Below are 18,619 nucleotides of genomic sequence, written 5' to 3' on the forward strand. Positions count from 1 at the left end.
TAACTTTTATTGGCTGCATGTCAGTGGCAAATTCCATTTGAATTGCTAGATTTCTGCCTTGAGTATTAAATAACAATGAAAGGCAATGAACAATTTCCACAACTTGGGGTAACTGTAATTTTAGGCAAACCAGGAATTTCTAAATTCAAACTGTAGATGAAAGGCCAAGGCTTTGGCCACAGGATAAGGAACTTGAATCTGTTGGGGTGCCAGGATTTTGATAATTGTTATGAGAACTGTGGCCATCACCAGCATCTTTACCCAGAAAGAACGTGGGAAATATGGAAAAGATTAATGTTCTTTCCTAAGGCAATCAAAGGAGACACACAAACTGGACATCAGAAGTCTTGAATTTCTAGGCTGCACCTTAAGATAAAAACTATAGGTGTTATTTGTCTGAAATACTACTTTTGAGAATAAATGACATTTTAAAGGCATGCCCAATAGCCATCTACTCTTAATTTGTCCAAGGCCTTGATGCACTAGGCACTTACTCAGGGCTGTGCACACAACCCACAAACACCCACAAATATTTCCCAGGGAAGTCTTGAGAATTCTGCTCAGGAGTGAAGCAATGACAACAGGACTTCAGACAACACACGTAATGTAAATACTCTACTTCCTCACAGTCCAAAGTCATGCCTCCACGCAGAAGTATTGCACTGGAATGCCTAGCGTGTGTAATCTGAACACTGTTCCAGTATCCTTACCTGTAGTTTGTTTTAGATATTAGTGTTTCTTGTACCAGTTCATTCAAAGTACACATCTGAACCAACTTTGCTGAGTAATGGCTGTGGTGAAAGGACAAGTACCTCAGGATCTGGGATCCTTCCAGGGACCTCAGCCTCTGAAACATGGCCCATTCCTTCTTCTACACTTCTCTACCCATGAGTTTCAAACTGTGCTTGGGGTTCCTCAATGGTACTTCTCAGGTTCCGCAAAAAATGAACGCCCCCAACTACCATGAAAGAATCCTTTCATGCTTTTATAGTTTTGGTTGTGATGGTAACAACAACTATAACAGAAGTGTTTACTGATGCATTACATGCCAGTTTCTGCGTTAAGCCTTTCACAGACATTCCCTTATTTAATCTTTGCCACAGTCATAAGGCAGGTCCTTACCATTTTAAAAGCAAAAGAACTGAGGCCCAGGAACATTGAGTTGTTTTCCCAAGGGCACACAACTAGAAAGTGGCAGGGAATCTGAACCCAGGCAATAGGATTCCAGATCCTACACTCTGAAATATTCTACTCTTCAATTTTGGCACAGGTCAATTTCTAACTTCTCCACAAAGCCTGTCCATGGCAGTGCAGAGTGATTTCTCTCTCAAAATTTCTTTATTTCTCCTTATAATCAATCCTTATCCTGTCTTCCAACTAGATCATAAATATCTTAGTTGTAGGGATATGCCCTCTCTCTCAGTGATGCTCTCTAAGGCATCTCGCAGTGTCTCAAGAATTTGGTATGAGTCTAAGAATTTCTTGATGAATGACAGTACAGATCTGAAGTTGGATCTTCATCTATCAACTGCCAGAAAGAAAGCTTGAGATAATGTAGTTCAATGTCTTACTGAGGACTGTCAAGGAGAGAGGTATAGTTTAGCAATCTAGATGTGTGACCTTAAAGAAGTTTCTTAAGCCCTCAAAAGCTCAGTAGCCTCACCTGTGCAACGGCGTTATCAATCCCTGTGGTGCAGGACCATTGGACAAGTCAGAGATACTACACAGAGCCAAGTGTATAAAGATAGTTCATAAAGAATTACCACTACTTAGATACTCAATGTAAGCTTGGATTCAACTAGAGCAGTGGTTTTCAAACTGTGTTACCTGACCTGAACTAAAAAAATGCCATAGAACTACTTAACCCAGGGGGAAGAGTGAGAAGGAATGAAGAGTAAGGGGGTACAGGGCCACTGGATGGGGCTCCTGGAGGCTGCTCCCCCACTTTGTAACCAGAAAAGTCTGTTCTTACAAACATCATACACAAAAGCACTCCATGAGATTTTGCTTTGGAAATAAAACAAAAAAAAATCAGTTATGACGATAATATGAACAATACTGTTTTCCCTCAGAAAACTACAGACAACAAGGCTTTCAAGTCAATAAAAACTTGCTCTATTCGAGTGGGAGGAATTACGAGGGTACAAAGTGTGTATTATTAGGAAGGCAGACTGTCCTTCAGAGAAAATAAGTGGTAAAGAACACTCAGCTGTAGAAGACACTGTTCAGCTTCCCAAGCCCAGATAATTTCTCGACCCTTTATTCCTTGCCCTTCTGAGAAGTTGATACCGACTTTCTAGGACCTACTGCCACATTCACAGTGAGAACTCTGTCCTTAAAGACTGCTGCAGAAATTAGCCGGCTCATTTCCTTTACCTGTCCTTCAATACTCCAGGCCTCAGATCTCTGAATGTCTCAATTCCAAGGAATTCCTCATTTCCTTCTCAATGACTGTGATATATGGACATCTTTTTATCTTCCTATTATCAGACATGAAGATATATGCAATCCATCTAGGATTGCCTGGACTTGCACTATGATCTAAATCAATGACAACCTACACTGACCATCAAAGACCTTTTCCACTGTTGGTCCAATGGATTGGATTAAACCCATTAGTGAAAAACATTCCACTTATTCAGACATCACCAACTCAGTTATTCTCTTAAAAATGTCCGTCTACATTTGTTTTTACCTAATCCAAGTATACTTATGTACACGACAAAGAACAACAAAGATCAAATGAAGCTTTTTCTTTGTTGTTTTCCTACCAACATCTTAGCCATCAAATTCAATAAATCTCAGAGTTATTCTTGTTAACAACATGGCCCAGCAACCTATGATTTTTTAATTTTTTCCTTCCCTCTCAACCTGTTCTTCTTTTAATTTTACTTCTCACTCTCCTTCAAAAGAATATGTTAATAATCTGCACAATGCTAGTACTCTTTCACTAATGCTGTATTTCACTCCTTAAAAGAAAAATGCAACTTTTCTTAAATATCTCTGCTCAACAGCAACGAAACAATTAGAAAAAACTACAATCATGCCAAGAATAATACTGACTACTTATCATAGTGTCTGTAATTTTCTTTTAAATACTTGAATATTGACAATTCGTGGGAGAGTGTGCATAAATATAGATTAATACAAATTTAGCACCGTAGGATGCAGACCAGTGGTTTTCAAACTTTAGATGTGTCAGAATCACCTGGAAGGCTTGTTTTACACAGGTTATTGTGACTCACCCCCAAAATTTCTGATTCGATAGATAGAAATGCAAAATCTCTGGCATCCTCCAACAAGTGCCTAGATGATGCTGATGCTGCTCTTCCTGGGACCACACTTTGAGAAACATTTGAAGTTCCCCAATCACAAGTCCACACTTTATGTATGGTTAGTAGACATAACACAGACCTTATTCAGGAGTCTACACATCTCAGGGAGGAAAGGAGGAATGCCTATACCAAGTGCTTCAAACACTGCTTCCTAACTGTGCATCAGAGGGTTTGTTAATGAACTAGCATTACTGGACTCTATGATCTTGGCCTCCATTTTCTCTGTGGAAAATCAGGGACAACCTCTAGTTGGACTAGAGGTTGGACAACCTACTAGTCTGGGATATTGTAAGGAGCATGTTAGATAATGCATAGATGACAGATTGTAAATTATAAAGCATTGTTATCATGATTACTTAGAAAATTATCCAGTCAACAAAGGACACCCCATAAGAAGAGTAGGCTTCTCAGATTCATGAATGAATTGCTGAGATTACATTTCCTCAGTAGTTAAAGGAAATTCAAGGGGAAAACAAAGGCAGACACATACATCATGATTCAAGTTTTTCTTTTGCTTTCATGTATTTGTTATGCAACAACAAAAATATTTCCTTCCTTATTCTTCATCCAATGTTTTTGAAATGCTGTTTAGATTTTCACAATTCCTACCTTAAAGAAACTCATCAACTAATAGATTTTATATAATATGTAGCTACTTAGTAATGTCTTAAATATTGAACCATAAAGTTTCATTACATGAAACTCTCGTGATTCAATGCATTGCAAAAACTAGATCCCGCTATTGGTTCTGATGGCTTACTAAGTGTCTCTAAGGCTTTAAGCCTATGACCCACTCATCATTATGTTACACAACTCATCCTTTTGTAACAGATATACTTAATGTAGGTCCATGTGTTACAATTAAAAAAAATTGTAACATGCTGTGTAACTTTTTGTGAAAATAGATTCTTTAGGCCAACAGAAGTAGTCGGATAAGTGCACTTGTACTTAAACCAAAATGAACCACTGCAGATAGACTTTAAAAGCTTGTGACAGCATCAGCATAGCAAAGTAGCGTCAAACTCATTGCCATCCCTGTAACTAGCTATGTGATATGGAACCAGTCACTTACGTGCTCTACATCTCAGTTACTTCAGCAATAAAATAGGGGTAACACTGACATATATTCCAAAAGCTCTGAGCCTAGTGCATCACTCATAGCCTTCAAATGTTATCTGCTCTTATTATTTGTTGTTACTGTTGAGCATCCATTAGGAATCCAATCACAATCCACGGACAAGAAAGTTTCCTTTTTTTTTTTTTTAATTTTTATTTATTTATTTATTTTCCCCCAAAGCCCCGGTAGATAGTTGTATGTCGTAGTTGCACAGCCTTCTAGTTGCTGTATGTGGGACGCGGCCTCAGCATGGCCGGAGAAGCGGTGCGTCGGTGCTCGCCCGGGATCCGAACCCGGGCCGCCAGCAGCGGAGTGCAGGCACTTAACTGCTAAGCCACAGGGCCGGCCCCCAAGAAAGTTGCCTTTTTAAAAAAACAGTTACAGAATATACAGTATTGACCCTTGTTACTACTTTGCTTTTTATTCTTTCAATCAGCTAAGTAAGTACTTAAATTACCTCTTAGCAAATTATTAAATGAATGAATGAAGATTCATATTCCAAAATCTGACACAAGCTTTAGATTGTGTAGGAACTTTTTATGATGCAGGTCTTTCTGGGAAAATTACTAATTGTGCAGGATTAATGCAAGTGCCAAAAAAAAAAGCCCTCCTTGCCCATTTGGATTTAATAGTAAATTATCTGTGATCTTTAATAATAATACCTCATGAATTTAAGCCTGACTATTCTCTAGATATAGGGAACATTCAAGGTACTCATGATTAATTAAAGGAAGGAGGGAGAGAGTAATTTACCTAACCTTAAGAAGGAATTAAGTACTAAGGCCTTCCTTTGACTGTGAGTAGTTTTTTGTTTATTTGTTTTTTTTGCCCAAGAAGGACTGCTAACATATGCCTGTCCACCAGACCTAGTCAATATTTGACTCAAATCTTTTGGGGAAGTAGTTAAGTATAAATCATAAATAAATTCTGTCACAGTTCCCATCAAGACTAGAAAAAAACTTCTCAATCAGTACAAGAAAAAAAATTGTAGTTTAATAATTGTTTTCTTCTTCTCTGAAATTCACTTTTAATCCACTTAAACAATAAAGGAATGATATTAAAGAGCAGTTTCTGTACTTCCATTTGTTCATGTTAGTCTGTTATGTGGCATCATTGGTATCTAGTGAATTGATTCCTTTATTAAAGATATTTATTTTTCAGGGATTACATAAGTGGATTTATGTTACTAATTTCACAGTCTTCTTTAATACACAAATGTGATAAAAAATTTTAGTAAGAAGAATATTGTCTAATTAACTCACTAAACAAGTGTACCTCCTTCCCTAAGATGCTGCCATAATACACTGTTTGCTTCATTGTCTAGGATGATGACAATTCCTGGAAAGTTACTGGACTATTCCTTCTGTGATCAGGGTCACATTTCTAGTCATCATTAGCCTAAATTTTGTGTCTTCTCTCTTTTCTTTCAGGATTCTTGGTAGAAAGCATGCATTAGACTTGGAGAAAGCAACGCATGCATCTTTTTAATTTGCCTCTCAAAGGCAGAACAGAGACTGTCTCTTCAGCACAGTTATCTTCTCTGCTTTTGTGCTGTGGCACATAGAGCATGACAGTATCTGGTTGTTCCTGCTCATTAAGACCTCAGGTAATCACTGCACATATGACATTGTTTGTACTGGCAGCCAATGTTGCTTCATTTTCACATCTGAATGTATCTTTATCACAAATGTGATGCTTTATGGAACTCTATAATGTTATTGTCTAAAAAGTATCTAATTGCTTCTTGATTCAGTCATCTTAAGAAATTTTCAAGGTTTACATCCACTACAAGAGCTTCACCTACGATTCCTTTTCATTAACAATAAAATTAGCATTCATTTCTTTCCCAATAAAAAGCCCTGTATAGTAGGACCCCCTTATCTGTGAGGACACGTTCCAAGACCTCCAGTGGATGCCTGAAACCATGGATAGTATCGAACCCTATATGTACTATGTTTTTTTCTATACATACATAAACATGATAGTCTAATTTATAAATTAGGCACAGTAAGAGATTAACAACAATAACTAATAATAAAATAGAACAATTATAACAATATACTGTAATAAAAGCTACTGTAGATCTTAGCAACCTCAGCATACGATTCTTTTTCTTTCCTTATTAAGTCAAGAACTTTCACCTTTTCGCTTAAAGAAAGCGCTTATGGCTTCTCTTTGGTATATCCGAACTGCTAGCATCACTACTCTTATACTTTGGGGCCATTATTAAGTCAAATAAGAGTTACTTAAACACAAGCATTATGATACTGCGACAGCCATCTGATAACCTAGATGACTACTAAGTGACTAACGGGCAGGTAGCATATACAGTGTGGATACACTGGACAACGGGATGATTCATTTCCTGGGCGGACGGAGCAGGACAGCTACTCAGAACAGCATGCAGTTTAAACTTATTATTTCTGGAATTTTCCATTTAATAAGGATCGTGATTGACTGCAAGTGACAGAAACCATGGAAAGCAAAACTGTGCATAAGGTAAGATTACTGTATGTTGACCTTATAGGTATAGGCATTACATTTATAGCACATAGAGACATTTCAGCAAGAAATTTTAGTCAAATCTCCTTTTGTTTTTTTTTTTAAATTCATCTTTTTAGGTTTTTGATAGTTGGCAGATGTTTCTGAGTCAGGTTAAATAATATAATATTTGAAACAGAGCTTCAAGAGAATGTACAAACCATCCACTGCATCGACTTAAATTTATTTTTAAAAATAAAAGTAAACAGAAAAATTCAAATTCTTTTAACTTTATTCTTAAAATGTCTATGGCACAATGAAATATCTTAATTAGTCAACACCCCGCTTTACAAATATCCTAGAAAAGCTTAAGTATGGAAACTTGAAGTATTCAAACCAAAGCAGAAAAATATTTTTACCAGATGTTATGAAAGTCATCAATTTGTCATATTTCTTGTAAGATGTTTAGGCTCATGTGTGTAAGTACTGAAGTATTTTAGTACTGAGGAATTTTTAAATGCTTGTTATAAATAATCTAAGGAGAAAGAATTACTGAGATATTTTGCTCAAGTAAATTCATAAAAGAGCCTCCACACTCACTGCAGACATTTTTTGCAGATAATTTTCTGTGGTGATTATCTTAAACTGGTATCGAGATATTTTCCTACAAAGAGAGAGACTTTTCATTCCTGAGTTTTTACTGGAGCCCATTTGAATGAGACTGAATAATACACTACCCAAGGTTTGGGGTTTTGTGAGCTGGAAACTCAAAGTGAGAGGAACAGGCTTTAATTTAGTATCGTCAGGCAAAAACACCCTAATGCATGTACAACTGAATTTGGAGCAAAGAGCCATATGATTCGAACTGCAAAGAATATCCCTGTGTAGATGTGAGAACTAGTTGTGAGAAATCCAGGTAAAAGAAGACACTAGCATAAATGTCCTTGCAAACTCACACACAAGATATGCCACTGAATCCTTCTCTCATTGTAAACTAAATGCCTTTTCCATTCTATTTTCAGGTAACTTCAAGTTTTCCATTTGTGTTATTTTAAAGAACCGTGGGCCTAGAAGCAGAGTAAGAGGCCCAGGGTGAGTGTAAACTAATACTGCTTTAGCTATCACAGGAGCAAAAGTGAAATCACAACCAGGAGTGACACTTTAGGAAAACATGAAATGATATGCTTATAGGTATGGGAATTGAGGAAGCAAGGGGGAGTCAATGGACATATTAGAAATTCCTATCCCTTGTGGGGTTTGAAAGTGGATGGTAACACTCTTTGTCTACACAATCCAAAATATTTACATAAAATGTGAAATTCAAACCACATTGGAGATATTAATTGTTTAGTGTTGTGGAAATCCAATATAACAACTGATTATTTCCTCCCTCTGGCATCTGGAGTGTTTGTGACTGGAAAGACACAAAGTGGCCATTTTCCTACCACGGATAATAAAGAAAACTTGAGCCTATTTAAGCCATGAATAACCGCAAGACATTTGTTAGATTTTTGTTGCCAATATAGTATGAATTTTATATATTTTTATATCCTCATTCCTCAGCAGAAAATCAATGCTGCTGTTTTATAAGGTAGGAGTAGACCATGAATATAGATCTTTTGCATCGTGAAACCATGATGTTTTCTTTCCATAGCACTATGGTTTGATTTAAAAAAATTATTATTCTTGCTGCTATCATGTCTTCCTCCTGGTGCTAACATAATAACCAGTGGCACACATTTATTTTCAGCCAATTAATTTTTCCTAGATGAAAAACAAACAGCTTACTTCAAACTACCATGGCACTTCCTTCAGTTAGATCACTATGAACAAGCTTATAATCCTAATTTATGGCATATATCAATCCATAGCTTTAATAAGAACACTATTTTTTTGGAATAAAGGCTTGAATGTAGGATCTAAAACCATAAAACTCCTAGAAGAAAACATAGGTGGTAAGTGCCTTGATATTGGTCTTGGTGATGATCTTTTGGAATTGACACCAAAAGCAAAGGCAACAAAAGCAAAAATAAAAAAGTGGGACTACATCAAACTAAAAAGTGTCTGTACAGGAAAGGAAACCATTCACAAAATGAGAAGGCAACCTAATAAATGAGAGAAAATATATGCAAATCATATATCTGATAAAGGGTTAATATCCCAAATACATAAAGAATACACATAACTCAATAGCAAAAAACAAACAAACAATCTGATTTTAAAATGGACAGAGGATCTGATTGACATTTTTCCAAGGAAGAGGTACAGATGGCCAACAGGTATATGAAAAGATGCTCAATATCACTAATCAGAGAAATGCAAATCAAAACCACAATGAGATAGCACCTCACATCTGTCAGGATGGCCACTATCAAAAAACCAGAAAATCACAAGTGTTGATGAGAACGTGTAGAAATTGGAACCCTGGTACACTGTTGGTGGGATTGTAAAATGGTGCAGGCACCATAGAAAACAGTATGGAGGTTTCTCAAAACATTAAAAATAAAACTACTATATGATAAAGCAATCCCACTTCTGGGTATTTATCCAAAGAAAATGAAAACACTAACTTGAAAAGATATACGCACCCCCGTGTTCATTGCAGCATTATTTACAATAGACAAGATATGGGAACAACCTAAGTTTCCATCGATGGATGAATGAATAAAGAAAATAAGGTACAGATCTTCCTCAACTTACAATGGGAACATGTCCCGATACACCCATCGTAGGTTGAAAATATCATTGTCTAAAATGCATTTAATACACCTAACCAACTGAATATCATAGCTTAGCCTAGCCTACCTTAAACGTGCTCAGAACACTTACATTAGCCTACAATTGGGCAAAATCATGTAACACAAAGCCTATTTTATAATAAAGTGTTGAATATGCCATGTAATTTATTGAATACTGTGTTGAAAGTGAAAAACAGAATGGCTGTCTGGGTACAGAATGGTTGTAAGTGTATTGGTTGTTCACCCCCGTGATCGCATGGCTGAATGGGAGCTGTGGCTCCCTGCCGCTGCCCAGCATCACAAGAGAGTATCATACCACATATCATTAGCCTGGGAAAAGATCAAAATTCAAAATTTGAAGTATGGTTTCTACTAAATACGTATCGCTTTTGTACATCGTAAAGTTGAAAAATCATTAAGTCGAACCATTGTAAGTCAAGTACCATCTGTATGTGTGTGTACGTATGTATACACACACACACACACAGTGGAATATTATTCAGCCATAAAAAAGGAAATCTTGCCATTTGCTACAACATGGATGGACCTTGAGCGCATTATGCTCAGTGATATAAGACAGGCAAAGAAAGACAAATACTATATGATCTCAATTCTATGTGGAATCTTAAAAAAAACAAAAACAAAAAACCTGGGCTCATAGATACAAAGAACACATTGGCGGTTGCCAGGGGCGGGGGTCTGGGGGGTGGGTGAAATGGGTGAAGAGGGTCAAAAGGTACAAACTTCCAGTTATAAAATAAATAAGTCATGGGGATGTAATACACAGCATGGTGACTATAGATAATACTATATTGTACATTTGAAAGTTGCTAAGAAAGTAGACCTTAAAAGTTCTTATAAAAAAAAAATTGTGTAACTAGGTATGGTGATGGATGTTAACTCGACTTACTGTTGTGATCTTTTCACAATACACACAAATATCGAATCATTATGTTGTACACCTGAAACTAATATAATACTATGCCAATTATACCTCAACAAAAAAACAAGAAAACTATTCTTTGATGTCCTAAGTTTAAAATAACAACCCACAGATGATAAGATCACATTCGTTAGTAGAGGAAATCACTGGAATTTATTTATTCATGGTCTGATACAATTTCAAAAAGTGTTCTCTTGAACAAGAAATGACTCCTGTATATCGAAGAGCTCTTGAATGTCACCTAAGTTTTAGTTATGACTGTGAGATTAAAAATGCATTAAAATGCTAGGCAGCTTTCAGGCTGACCCAGCCTGAAAGAAAAGAGAAAAGAAAGAAAGAGAAAGAAAGAAAAGAGAAATGGATCATTAACATTTTCAACCATGAAAGAAAATGGGTGATGTTGGGGTAGATGGGGTCACAAAGCCAAGTAAGTGAGATAGAAAATGGCATGGAGAGACAAGCTATTGTGTAGGAAGGGCAGTCTCCTCAGGCTTAGACTTTTACACCCAAGTGGATAAATCCATTTTGAAAGTTACCCCAAATGGTCACTCGTGAATGATAGTTAAGAAGAAATGGACAAGAATTGATGAAATCTTGAATCCTGAGAAATGATTGGATCTAAAAAGCCAAACATGGACATTTCAAAATATGACATTTAAAAAGTAAGATAGCATTGGGGGTTATATTCTGCAGTCATTTGGTAAAAGTAGCATCCACAATGGGATCTAATCAGAATTGTAAAATAATCAGCCTGAGGATATCATTTAAACATAAATTAAAAATGGTACTTAAGGCCAACAGTCATAAATACAATCTCCTGGGTATTATAAGAGATAAGACAAAAAGGTCCTGAACAACAAATACTCAGTATTCACACTTTACAGTTCTTTCACAACATTCAGAAGGAACAGTTGTTGATAGATATTATTCCTTACTCATGCACAAAACCTCTGCACCTATAAATGCAGAGATGTGTTTGCACACCTAGGCTCTTTTCTCAATACAACCTCCATTATCTTAAGTAGGCACAATGAAGAAACACACACACACACACTTGGGTCATCTCTGAGTCTGTTAAAGAATATGCTTCATCACTCATTTCCTTTAATGATGGATGTTCTGACGCCCAAATAGTTAGGATTATAATTTGCATTAAGCACCCAATTCCTTCATGCTGAATCAGATGTACACTTTCTATTTAAATTTACCAAACACGAGTATAATAGAGGCTAGTACAGATTAACACCATTTTATCGGAACCTAATAAGAAAATTGATTTTTATGAAGCAAAGCAATTATCTTATGAAAATTACTTTTCCTGTAAAATTCATTTAGATACACCATTTAGTCTATTTAAAATATTTCTTTAATAAGAATTCAGTATTTCAAAAGATTTAGCATCATGTTATTACCAACTATTGGCCCTTGGAAATTTTTTAGCTTCCATTATATTAAATGAGCAGTATCCAAGGTTGAAATATTTTTAAAATTTAAATATTTTAAAACTTTAAAAAATTACTATTCACAATTCTGAGAAAGGTTGTTCTAATAAAAATGTGCTATGCTGGTCCTTTTTTTGCACTAAAAGGAATGTATTTCTCATGAAAATGAAGCATGATAGTAAAATCTCTTCCCTTAATAGAATCATGACTACTCTTTCTTCTAGCTAAGGCACTTTTCAAGCGAGTTAAAGTTCTGGCAGAATCTGTTATGGTTCATTGGGCTTCATTATTCTTTGAGTCATGTACTTAAATGATCACATAAAATAAAAACATGGCAGTGCCTATCAATCAAAAGAGTTCTGTGCCTTCAGAGACCAAGAATCAAATGCCAAGAAGTACTCATCTTATAAGGGCCCCAACTGCAATTGATGTCACAGTGATTCCAATGAATAAAAAGGTGATTCACTAATAAGAGATGTAAGACAGTTTCTGGGGCCCTAGCTGGCCATGCATTCTTGAGTTCTTCAAAACCTGTTTCAATGTCATATTGTCAGTCATTTGCCATGCTTCTAAGAGTAAAAAACCAATATACAAAATAGTGACATCCAGATAAAACTAATTGATATTAACAATTTAATTGTCATTTTGCCAAGAGTATTTTTTTTAATGACACAATCCAATCAAAGTAACATGTCATTGCAATCATTCACGGGATCAATGTGTCAGAAGAACTTTTCGAACATGAAATATACATATTTGCCTAAAGATACAATGGACCTTCCACTCTTGGCTTTTGGATTCAGCTCTGTTTGTTATACACTCATTACATCCTGCAGTCAGAAAGAAGGAGTATTTAAAACAACTTTTTTTCCCTCTAACTATCGCAGCTGCTTCTATCAAGCAATAAAAGTTGCTAGAGAAATCATATATACACATACATGTAAAATTAGGGAAACAAGCTGCTTTATTGCCCTGATTTAAAATAAGCTCAATCAGTAGAAGAGAAAAATGCTATAATATACAGCTTGATGAGCAGCTGAAGACAAGAATACACTCAGACGTAGTTTTAGAATTCAGGATATATCTCACTCTATGTTTGAATGAGATGAAAGACATTTCTCCTCTTATTTTTCCTAAACCACTGAATGAATAAGTAGAATTTATGTGGTGAGTGTAACCCAAAATAGACAGATATATAAAAATTTTTAAAATATGATCCTGAGGTTTTAAAGGCAGAAAAAGAAAAGATCTTACTCCTGTTTAATTCTAATTTATAAAACGGTATCATTTTGGAAACCCTAATTTATAAGAATTCTTGGTTAAAAAGATACTTTTCATAAACCAGCAATATAATTTAAGTTATGCAGAATTCATTGTTAACAATCTTCCTTTAGTAGGAACACAAATATATTAACTGTATGGCAAAGCAAAAACTAAAATAAAGAGTAATAAAATCACAAAGATAAAATTGAGAGGCATGTTAATCAACATCTCACAGGTCTAGGGGAAAAAGACATTGTAAGTATTTTAAAAATAAAGAAACAGTCTTACTCTTGACGGTCGCTGTCCGGGTACAGTTGTAAAGAATAGCCAGCTCCCCGAACACTTTTCCTGGACCCATGGTACACAGCTTTACACCTTCTTTTGTAACTTCAACCTTTCCATCTAAAAAGAAGAGAAAACACATTATTTTAATTTTCTCTCATGCTTCATTTCCTTTGTTGCATTTTCAATATGAGATGAGGAGTAATAGGCTCACTTTTAAAAATGCAAAGCAGTTACCCAATTAAAACAAAGTCATTATGAAGATGCAATGCAAGAAATGCAGTAAAATATGTGTTAGGAAATCCATGTCCTTTATTAAATTAATCCCTGGTAGAAGATTTGAGATGAGACTGAAAGCATCAGAAAAAGATAGAGACAAAAAAATGTGAACGTATGAAATTATTCCCAATGTGACATTAGAAAACAATGGTAATTCCAATTTTAACGTCATTTTGAATCTTAAAGAAAACTTGAGTAAGTGGGTACAGTTTCTACAGCACACTTCACACTTGGGAATTCTCATTTGAGTAAGGCACCTATTATGGAAAAGGAAATTATTTTGACCCTTGGGCATTATTTAATTGTGGCTCATGGTATCTTTTATTTTTATACATCTTCTCTGACTTGGGCAAGACTGTTTTATCTGCCCCAGGGCTGCAACACTGACTGTAAAGAAAAACAAACTACAAGGGTTGAGAGGCAAAAAAAAAAAAAGAGATACTAGAACTGTTTATGTTCCACAAAGGACTTGGAAAACGAAATGCAAGTGAAGGAAAAATAAGGAAACACCATACACTAGATATACACTGTTGCCTGCAAGTAAGGAAAACGCTATTCATGACGGAAATGAAAAAATACATTTTTAAAAAGTCATAGCTATGTACACCAGAAATTCCATCATCTGACACAACAGAGGAGGAAATCAAAAGGCAACACAATGTATTCTAGACTTAATCCTCCTCTTCTATTATTCCTCCAAGTTGCTTATCCACAATCTACAGAAGAAAAGCCTAGTGCTTGGCATTAGCTAGTGATTGAAAGGAAATAATGCTACCAAGTTTTTTCCAAACTTCAGGCCTTCATGCATCGACTTCATAGTTGTTCCTTTATCTATGTGCTTCCTGCAATATTTAACTTGTTAGAGTTTTGACTTTAAATTCACTCCCTCCTTTTAAAAATCAACCTAGTTTTATCTAAGCAAAAATATTTGTAAAATTACAAGGATGATGTGCTAATTAATTTCTTCAAACACCTACTGAGATAAAATCTTAAATATTAAAAAACCTTTTTAAGAAGTTTAATCCATGTACCAGTGACACAAGATCAACCCTTCAGAGGACATTGCTCTATCCTGAAAAACGATTTCATGTAAATGGTATCAATGGAGAGATAATTCTGTACAATTAGGATAAAATTCAACACAAAATCTGCTCACTACTCAAACTGTGTGTGTACACGCCCCTCTGCGTGTAAAGAAGCTATTCAGGAATGAATAAATCCAACAATTTAAAAGGTTTGGAAATATTTTCTTATGCACGTACAGCCGCTAAAAGTCTAGCTTTTTCATGCCTTACTTCTTGACTACAGGAAAGAAAACTCTCTTGATAGGTACATCAAAACCAGCCCAGAAAATCCATATTCTCATAAGCTTCAGATGCCTCCTCATAGCAGTCCCTCCCCATTTCTTTCAATGGCAAGTCTATTCCCCCAGAAATTTCATCTGTCACAAGAATAAGAGATAGGCTCAGGATACAACATGGTTAAGAAATTGATACATCATTTGAAGTCAGACCAGGAGTTGACTTCTGGTTCTCTTACCTGCTCCTTACTAGCCTTGTGACTTTGGGCAAGTTGTTTATTCCTCTATGCCTCAGTTTCTTCATTAACAAAATGGATCAAAGAAAAGCACCTTTCTCATTGGGTGGTTGATGAAATGAGATGAAGCAGGTGCAATGCTTAGCACAGTGCCCAGCATACAGCAAGTGCCCAATAAATACTAGCTCTCATTACTGGTATTGGTTTCATTATATTTTTTTCTTATCATCTATTACAGAAACCAATCAAGATCTATTTAGGATAATAGATTTTTGGTTTTTAAATGGAAAGTATTTCTTTCAGGTTCTCTCTCTATGAGGGGTTGAAGAGAGAACTTCTAGGTTCAAATCAATATCACACCCAGAGAACAGAATTTCAAGAAATGACACTGATCTACCTGGCAGAATGTAATATCTTTCTACTCTTCCACACTTGGCTATGTCCAGCCAACATTTGATGCAGCATTGCTTCAGCATCTACAGTCTTATGGTGCAGGCTCCCAAGAATAACACCAGAACAACTTTCCAATGCATTGTAAATTTCTTTGACTTAAAGCTCTAGCTTCAATTATATTAATAGAACTAAGAGTAAAATAAACAATGCCTAAAGACCTTTCATATATAACTGATTTTGTACAAGTCTGCTTCTCTGTCTCTTTGGGTTAAAAGTCTTCAGTGGAGTAAGACCGCCACCAGGAATACTGCTGGACAGTTTGAGAGTTACGCCTTCTCAACCAATAGCCAGCCTAAATAAAGGATGAGAAGGGGCATCAGGACTCTTGTTTTAGCCCAGTAATTTCAAAAGGAAACTGTGGACCTGTCACACTTGGCTTATGTCACATCAGAACTAGCTTATGAAATTTAGATACTCCTTCCTCCGGGAAGTTGTAATCGTTCCTCCTCCACAACGACCACTCTACCTGGTCCTACCATCTCTTACTTCCTTGAAGAACCATGCTCATAAAACACTTATCTATTTTGACTTAAAGACAGTTAATCCTGGAACTGATCATGTTTCCCTTTCTCCTACGACCTCTAGAAGTTTCACAGCCAGAATTGTATGCGTCTCTGGGGCTTAAAATTTGTGCACAAACTCACTTTTGGTTCCAACTCATTTGCCTGATCTTACTTTATATTTGTCTAATTTCCTCATGTCTAACTCATTTTTTAAAAAAACATGGGTATAAATAATTATATATGAATAATTAGTGTTGGTAACAGAAGGTTGTATTCCATGTTAACTAGAAGAGCAAAAAACAAAAAAGACTTGCTAAAACAGATTATATTTGAGAAGTAGAATTTTAGATGTAAAACATCTTTTCCAGGTTAAGTTAAACACTACAGGTTCAATATATTCACAATACCCAAGGAAGTAAGGGATCTGACTTCATATGATAGATAAGAATGGTCCAGGGGCCGGCCCCATGGCTTAGCGGTTAAGTGCGGGCGCTCTGCTACTGGTGGCCCGGGTTCGGATCCCGGGCGTGCACCGACGCACCGCTTCTCCAGCCATGCTGAGGCTGCGTCCCACATACAGCAACTAGAAAGATGTGCAACTATGACATACAACTATCTACTGGGGCTTTGGGGGAAAAAAAGGAGGAGGACTGGCAATAGATATTAGCTCTAGAGCTGGTCTTCCTCAGCAAAAAGAGGAGGATTAGCATGGATGTTAGCTCAGGGCTGATCTTCCTCACAAAAAAAAAAAAAAAAAAAAGAATGGTCCAAAAAGCAGTGTATTTTTTTTAATGAACAGAGAGATCTAAACGGTAAACAGAAACACAGTGTTTATAAATGTTACCCTGAGTCATAATTCGATCACTTCTCCTGCCACATACCTGTTGTGTGGATGGGGAGTGAGTAATTTAGGGAGGCAGGATTAATTGGGCACTAAGAAGTTACATACACACATGGTATTATTAGAGTTCTTTCAGAGACATTTAGAAATATTCTAATTTCCAAGAGCCCAGTAAAGTGAGTTATTGATGTGAAATGTGAAATTGGTTAAACTCATTCATTATGCCACACACCAGCCTTGAAGCAAAATGAGAAGTGATGATATATTTACAAATGATTTCCAAGTAGGGACTGTGAGGTTCACTTAAGAAAACTAAGAATAAGACAGTCAAAGATTTACTGCATACACCCAGTGGCTCCTATTTCCACCTCTTCACTTCCTTTAAAGTATTAGGGCCATCTTGGAGCCACTCCCAGTCTTACACTCCTTTTTCTCACTCTGTGGCTACCTCTGAGATTTGTTTTAAACTGACTCCACTTGCATAGAAAATCGGTAGGCCTAAGTATGGTTATTTTGGTGGTGAGGGGAGGGATGGGGGGAGTAAAATAAATAGGGAAGAAAGTCAAGTAGGTAGAATATATAGCATGCTTCTGCCAGAGCTTACACCAATGTAGAAACAGCCCAGCTTGGACGTTTTTATGTAATTATTTGCTATTAACTTTAGGAGTATATTTTGTTGAATTTACTTTAGGTCAGCACTGATTAATATAATTTCTATTTCTTTAAAGAAATAGAGACTCATTAGTATTTATTCATGACTGTTTTAATACTTCAATTTAGCTTCATTTTCAATTATGTTAGATTTCAAGTTTCGTTTTTTTTTTTAAAGAGTAGCAGAAAGACATTTTCACAACATCCTAGTAAAGTTCTAGACTCTTTCCATGATTTTCCCTGACTAAACTGAAGAGTGACTAGAAGCTATTAGAACTGTTTTGGGGAACAAATGACAATCCAAAATGTAGTTAATCTATATATTCCGCTTCTGCTCTTTTTACTCATTTTTGCTTTTTTAAAAAAGGTGATAATATATAGCTTCTATTTTTACTATTCACTATCTGAACCAGGAAAGAAAAGAAACATTCAAATCATTTTTATTTGGATTTTGCTAAATTGTTAAAGTTGCTTGCATGAGAGATGTTGGAACAGTTGGCTGAGATAAGGTTTAAGGGTTATTTATAGTTTCATTTAGCTCTTTTATCACCCCTCCCATTAGCATGAATAATTGAAAGCTGTATCACCGTAACTTCAATGTATTTTTTATTCTACTTCAGATACCACATGCTCATTTATGATACGGAATGGGATGAGTCCTAAGTCCTAAATCTCGCCACTGGAACAGTAATCAACCTACCTCCTGCCTTTTGGCACTACAATTCATTTACCACCCTTGGGGGATGCTAAGCATT

At 36.0% G+C, this 18,619-nt stretch overlaps 1 protein-coding gene across 2 annotated transcripts in view; it reads right to left on the reverse strand.

Moving 5' to 3' along the window:
• Positions 1–18,619, reverse strand: part of PRKG1 (protein kinase cGMP-dependent 1) — a 1,223,752-nt gene that overhangs the window by 766,745 nt on the left and 438,388 nt on the right. For both annotated transcript variants that reach the window (XM_004440002.3, XM_004440001.3), the window contains exon 3: positions 13,608–13,721. In XM_004440002.3, the coding sequence (XP_004440059.2) occupies positions 13,608–13,721 (114 nt within the window). The remainder of the gene's footprint in view (positions 1–13,607; positions 13,722–18,619) is intronic.

The sequence above is a fragment of the Ceratotherium simum genome, chromosome 6 (genome assembly GCF_057802395.1).
Source record: "Ceratotherium simum simum isolate JZ-2026a chromosome 6, ASM5780239v1, whole genome shotgun sequence".
NCBI lineage: Eukaryota > Metazoa > Chordata > Mammalia > Perissodactyla > Rhinocerotidae > Ceratotherium > Ceratotherium simum.